This window comes from Pterocles gutturalis, unplaced genomic scaffold (assembly GCF_000699245.1).
Source record: "Pterocles gutturalis isolate BGI_N339 unplaced genomic scaffold, ASM69924v1 scaffold1008, whole genome shotgun sequence".
Classification (NCBI taxonomy): Eukaryota; Metazoa; Chordata; class Aves; order Pterocliformes; family Pteroclidae; genus Pterocles; species Pterocles gutturalis.
Window position 1 is genome coordinate 1,269 of NW_010120066.1, and position 5,682 is coordinate 6,950.

Sequence of the window (5,682 nt, forward strand, 5' to 3'; positions counted from 1 at the left end):
TCCTGCCTTCTGAAAATGGCTTCCCCTTGCTGGTCTCTGAAACAGACTCTGGTTGCTTATTTCTTTGGCGTTCATCTGTTCTTACTTGAACTTGGTCAGGTCTCAGTGACCTATGAAAAGTTGCTGCACTTCAGTAATTCCTTAAAGCAGGTTTAAAGGCAAGACTTCTTTCCCTGTTTTCCATCCCCTCGTTCCCATGTTTTTTTCTTGTTGCTGAGTCAGACTCAAAGGGGGTTCCTTCCAGAACTGACCACCTTGTTTGCAGACTGGAGGTCTGGGATCTGCTGCATCCTGAAGCCAAGCCTCTCTGAACTCAGAGTAGTCCAGAAAAAGCATAGAATGTGCACCCCCTTTTTTTGTAATAAAGCCTCAAAATACTAGAAAGTTTTTTTAAAATTTATTTAGTCTTTTTGGTCCACTAAACTAGACCAAGCAAACAAGTCTGTTCAGTTTTTTTTTTTTCTTCCTCCTGACATAGGCCATCGTGGATACCTGGTTGTGCTGCTAGGATTCCTGTTTTTACAGGGGAATGCTGACAACGTATGTTTGTACTCCATCCCCACCCGCAAGTAATTGGCACAAGTCATAAACATTGGCTTGAGTGCAGCGTGAGAGCATCCTTGAAGCCCATTTTAGGAAGACAGTTGAACACAGTGTGTCTGTTTGAGCAAGGTGAGGGCAGCTGAAGGCAGAGCGGCCTCTGACTAAAAGGCCAATTAAAAACTGGATATTCTGCTTGCCACTGGAGAGGCGTGGAGGCTACTGGAAGTGTGCTTCGTCTTAAAATATCTGTGGGATTCGTTTTCTTTGGATGAGTGACAAGAGCGCAGTGCTGACATACCTGGGGGTTTTTTTGTACCCAGATGAACATTGTTTGCAAATCTGTGTATAATGGGAGAGTTGAGTGTTGTGGTTTTGCATTGCGCTTTTGTGGGTTCTCTCCATTTTAGAGACTGTCTCACGAGGCAGGGAGGGAGAGGAGGAGGATTACTTCAGTCTTTGGCAAGCAATTTCGGTTTATATTAAACCTGTACCTGATGCTGGCAGAGCTCATCGTCCCCCTGCGCAGGGGTAAGCGATGTGAACTGCATTGGACAGGCTGTTGGCACCTGTGTGTTTTGTGACCCCACATACATTTCCTGCCCCCCTCCCCTCAGTTGAATTAAACTGGGATTTTAGACTTGCAGCTAGGCAGAGTCTCAGCTGGGTGCACTTAATAAGATATATGCCTGCCAGTTAAGGGGATAGTAAACGTGGGCTGGCAGCTGGTGCCTCAGCAGCCTCCCTCGCTCCTTCTTGTCCCTTCTGCGCATGTGCCAGCAGGACGTGGCACCCAGCACGACCACCCGGCCTCCTGTAGGGAGAGGTTGGCCCTGCCGTCCTGGTCGCAAGTGGGTCTCCGCACAAGCTGCTGAGCGAGTCACGAGTCTGTTCAGGTGGTGTGCTTGTATTCTGAAGAGGCTGCTGCAGGTGAGCCGTGCTGAAAGCAGCTGAGTGCCAGGGCAGAAAGAGGCGTCTTAGATGTGCTGAAATAGCTGTGCCAGAGCAGGCCGTTGGTCTGCTGAGTTTCAGCAGCGGTACTTGGCAGCAAGGTAAGTACAATGTATGTGCCTGTGTGCGGGAAGTAGCTACACTCTTATTTTCCCTGTAGAGGAGTGGGGAGATGCCTCTCTACCAGCATCTCTCTCTTTTGAGGGCCAGTAGATTTTGGGGTGACTCTCCTAGAGAGCATCACTGCTTGTTAGTGTTTGTGCAAACTGCCCATTCTGCTTTTGTTAATGAAAAGCTGCGGCTGTTCATCTCAACAGGTGGAGCGTTGTTGTGTTCTCTCGTCTTCATCCATCCTTTTCTCTCTTTATCTGTTTGGAGCCAAATCTTGTCTATGTGTGTGTCATTTTGTCTCTTTTAATACACTGCCCTGACTTGCTTGCTGCAAAGGGAGTATGCATCTGGAGATCAAAGTTGCTCTTAACTTCATCATCTCATACCTGTACAACAAGCTTCCTCGGAGGCGGGCAGACCTGTTTGGTGAGGAGCTAGAGCGCCTGCTGAAGAAGAAATATGAGGGTCACTGGTACCCGGAGAAGCCTCTGAAAGGATCTGGCTATCGCTGTGTTCATATAGGAGAGACAGTGGATCCAGTGGTGGAGCTGGCAGCCAAGCGGAGCGGGCTGGCCGTGGAGGATGTGCGCGCCAATGTGCCGGAAGAGCTGAGCGTCTGGATCGATCCTTTTGAGGTTTCCTACCAGATTGGCGAGAAGGGCTCTGTTAAGGTCCTCTACCTGGATGACAACGAGGGCTGCAGCGCCGTGGAGCTGGACAAAGAAATCAAAAGCAGCTTCAACCCTGACGCCCAGGTATTTGTCCCCATTGGCAGCCAGGATAACTCGCTCTCCAACTCTCCGTCCCCCTCCTTCGGTCAGTCACCTAGCCCCACCTTCATCCCTCGCTCTGCCCAGCCCATCACTTTCACCACTGCCACCTTTGCTGCCACAAAGTTCGGCTCTACCAAGATGAAGAAGGGTGGAGGAGCCGGAGGAGGGGCCAGTGGAGCAGGGGCTGGGCAGCAGCCAAGGATGGTCAGGTCTCCCACCACCAACCTGCTGAAGCACAAGGGCCTCTCCCTGTCTATGCACTCTCTGAACTTCGTCGGGAACGCTGGGAGTCAAGCCCAGCAGTCGCAGCTCTCCCCCAATGCCAAGGAGTTCGTTTACAGCGGTGGGTCGCCGGGAGCCAGCAGTCTCTTCTTCGATGGTGTTGCCAGTGAGAGCCAGGCCAGCAGCATCCCGCCAGCATCACAGTTCAACACCGGCACGGGTGGTACCTTTGATATGGCTCAGGTCTTCGGTGGCAGCACCAACAGCCTCTTTTTGGAGAAGTCTCCCTTTGTGGAAGGACTCAGCTACAACCTGAATGCCATGCAGTATCCCAGCCAGTCGTTCCAGCCTGTTGTCCTGGCCAACTGAATACAAGGAAGGAGAGTATTTTGGGGTGGGGAGGGAAGGCGGGGAAACAAGAACAAAACAAACAAACAAGAGGGAGAGAACAGAACAAATAGAGATATACAGAAAGTACTCAAATCTTATAAATATAGCTTCTTGGGAAAAGAGGGAGCCCAGTGTTGTTGCACTGTGCTGGCAACGCTCCTGAAGCACTGACTTGTTTTTTAACTCAGTCCCTGTGCTTTTTTCCTACTCACTTTTTTACTCCTTAAATGAGTCTTGGAATTTTTTTTGTTTGTGTTCCCCCTTCTCCCACCCCAGCCCAGGACTGGTCCAAACATAGCTCACGATGCTTCTGATTTCCTGCACCACCCCCAGCACTGGACGCGGGGTCCTTCCCCCTGGGTGCAGGAATGTTGTCTTCGTACCACCTCGCTGGAGGAGGGACAGGGAGAAGATGAGTCAGTGTCGGTGGAGATACACACGCTCTTGTTGCGTGCTATCCAGAAATGAGTGGGTGAGCTTGCTTTTTCTGTTACGGCTCTGCGTGTAGACAGAGAGCATTTACTGTGCCGATGGTGTAGACCGTTGTGCTGTTGTTGCTCCAGGCTCACCAGCCCAGGCTGGCATCAGCTGTTGTGTCTGTGTGCTGAGAAGCACTAACTCTTCTCCTTGACCACCTCCCAGCACGTGGCAGGGAGGGCAGAGCATTACTGTGAAATGGCTTCTTCCTGCTCCCTTCCTCATCTGTACTTCCAGCTGTGGCTGCAAGAGGAAGGCGCTTTGAACTGAGTTACTCTGGTTATTGTCCCCTTTTGTGTGTGAGTGAGGGGGCCTTTCCATGCCCTCTCAGGGCCAGTTGGTCAGTCTGTGTGACAGCCCAACACCACCTGCCTGTCCCTGCAGCTGGGGGAGGTGGTGCTGAGCCAGGCAGCCCCACTTGGATCCTACCCCCACTTCCTGGAGGTTCCTCCAGCAGCAGGGGCCAGCATCCACCTGGGGTGGCTTCTGAGATCCAAGTTTTTGCTTCTGCTGTGAATTAATCTTGTCTCAGAGAGGGAATTCCTTCCTTTTTAGTTAGCAAGGCAGCACTACATTTGAGGAGGAGAAAGGGCTGTGTTGTTGGAGCTGTCCTCTTGAGTGGTAGCGCAAGGGCTTGTGCTTTCAGGCAGGTATACACCTGACTAAATCCCCTCCCCTGCCCTTCTGGAGGAGTGGGAGGAGGTGGCTGATCTGGTGCAGAAGGAGAACACCTAGTATAAACCCACCATTCTGGACAGATCACGTTAGTGTGGATGGCAGCGGGCTTAGAGCAGAGAAGTGATTGGCACTCCAAAGGCAAGTGTCTGTCCCAGCATGTGCCTCCCCACTGCAGGACCGGCATCTGGGAACACCCCTGCTGCTTTCTCTGGAATGGTGTGCTGCAGTTGAGTGGTGGTGGCTTTTCAGACAGGTCGCTTCTGTGTCAGGGACTCCAAAACCCACCTTCATGGGAAGCCAAAGGAGGGCTTCTTGCGCAGGCAGGGAGGAGTCTCTCTAGGTGGGAAGGAGGTCTCCTCAGAGGCTGTTGTGGGAGAATGGAAGAGTGCAAAGAGGGGAGAGATGGAGATCATGAGACTCCAGTTTTTAAAGTTCTCAGTTTAAAAGAAAAATAAGCTTTTTGCTGCCTTCCGTGCTTCAGGATTGGTTTTCTTTACTCTTGTCTCTGGAGCACCCTCTGAAACCCACTTCTCCTGTATCTGTCGAACCAGTGTGCTCTTTCAGGACATCCCTGTTTCAGGGGAGATGGGCTTGAACTTGTGCTTTTCCAGTCCCTTCCCTCAAGCTGAGATGAAGGCACTCCATCCCCCTTGTGTTGCCAATGAGCCTTTGCAGAGGTAATGGGCTGTCCCAGGGAGACTGACACTGCCCAGAGCTCTTTAAGGAGAGCTTCCAGTGCACCCTTCCCGTGGCAGGGGGAGGCTCAGTCCTGACCTCGCCCCCAGCCTGGGTTCCCCAGTGGGCTGCTTGCCATTGAGCTATGACCAATGCAGTGGGTGGGTGACGAGCGCGGAGCCCCGCTATCTTCCCCCAAACCAGCACCCATAGCCTCAACCCTGCAGGTTTCCAGACAAGGACAAGTTGCTGAGAAATGGCCGAGCTGTTGGGTTTCCCTTTTTTCTTTTTTTTTTTTTTCTTTTTGACCCCCATTTACAGATGTTACCACTGCCACCCCATCCTTCTCCCTGGGAGTGTGCTGCTGAGTGCCAGTTCCCCACTGGACTAGGGGTTGCTTAGCCTCCGGTGGCGGGACCCGATCCAGTTGCCCCCCACTGTCCCCGCATTTGGCAAAGCCACCTGTGAGCCACTGCCGCAGGACAGCACACTCTCCTCTGGCACAGGGAGAGAGGGGAGAGGTGGGGATGCCCCCCAGCCACCTGCTTGTATGTGTTAAGCTTTGATGCCACTTTGCCCTGCCACACGTATTATACCTGCTTTAAAAACAGTGGTGTGAGTGGAAGGAGGAAAAGAGGAGGGACCAACCTCTTTATATCTTAAAAGGAAAAAAGCGTGCTTCAGAAACGTTCCTCCGGCATCAGGCGGCAATGGAAACTAATGGCCTTTTCAGGTCTTTTCTAGTCTTGGATGTAGGCGTTCAGCTTCAATTTTATTTTTTAAAAACCTGCACTAATTTACCTGGTTTCTTAGGAAGAGAAGAGAGAAATTTTTTTTTAACTTTTATTTTTTATGGGTTTGTGTT

At 51.5% G+C, this 5,682-nt stretch overlaps 1 protein-coding gene across 1 annotated transcript; it reads left to right on the plus strand.

Annotated features, from left to right (window-relative positions):
• Positions 1–1,864: 1,864 nt before the first annotated feature.
• TOB2 (transducer of ERBB2, 2) lies at positions 1,865–3,138 on the plus strand. Its single transcript, XM_010076724.1, has one exon. It carries the CDS (start codon positions 1,944–1,946, stop codon positions 2,964–2,966), a length of 1,023 nt encoding a protein of 340 aa, XP_010075026.1. The 5' UTR covers positions 1,865–1,943; the 3' UTR covers positions 2,967–3,138.
• The last annotated feature ends 2,544 nt before the right edge of the window (positions 3,139–5,682 follow it).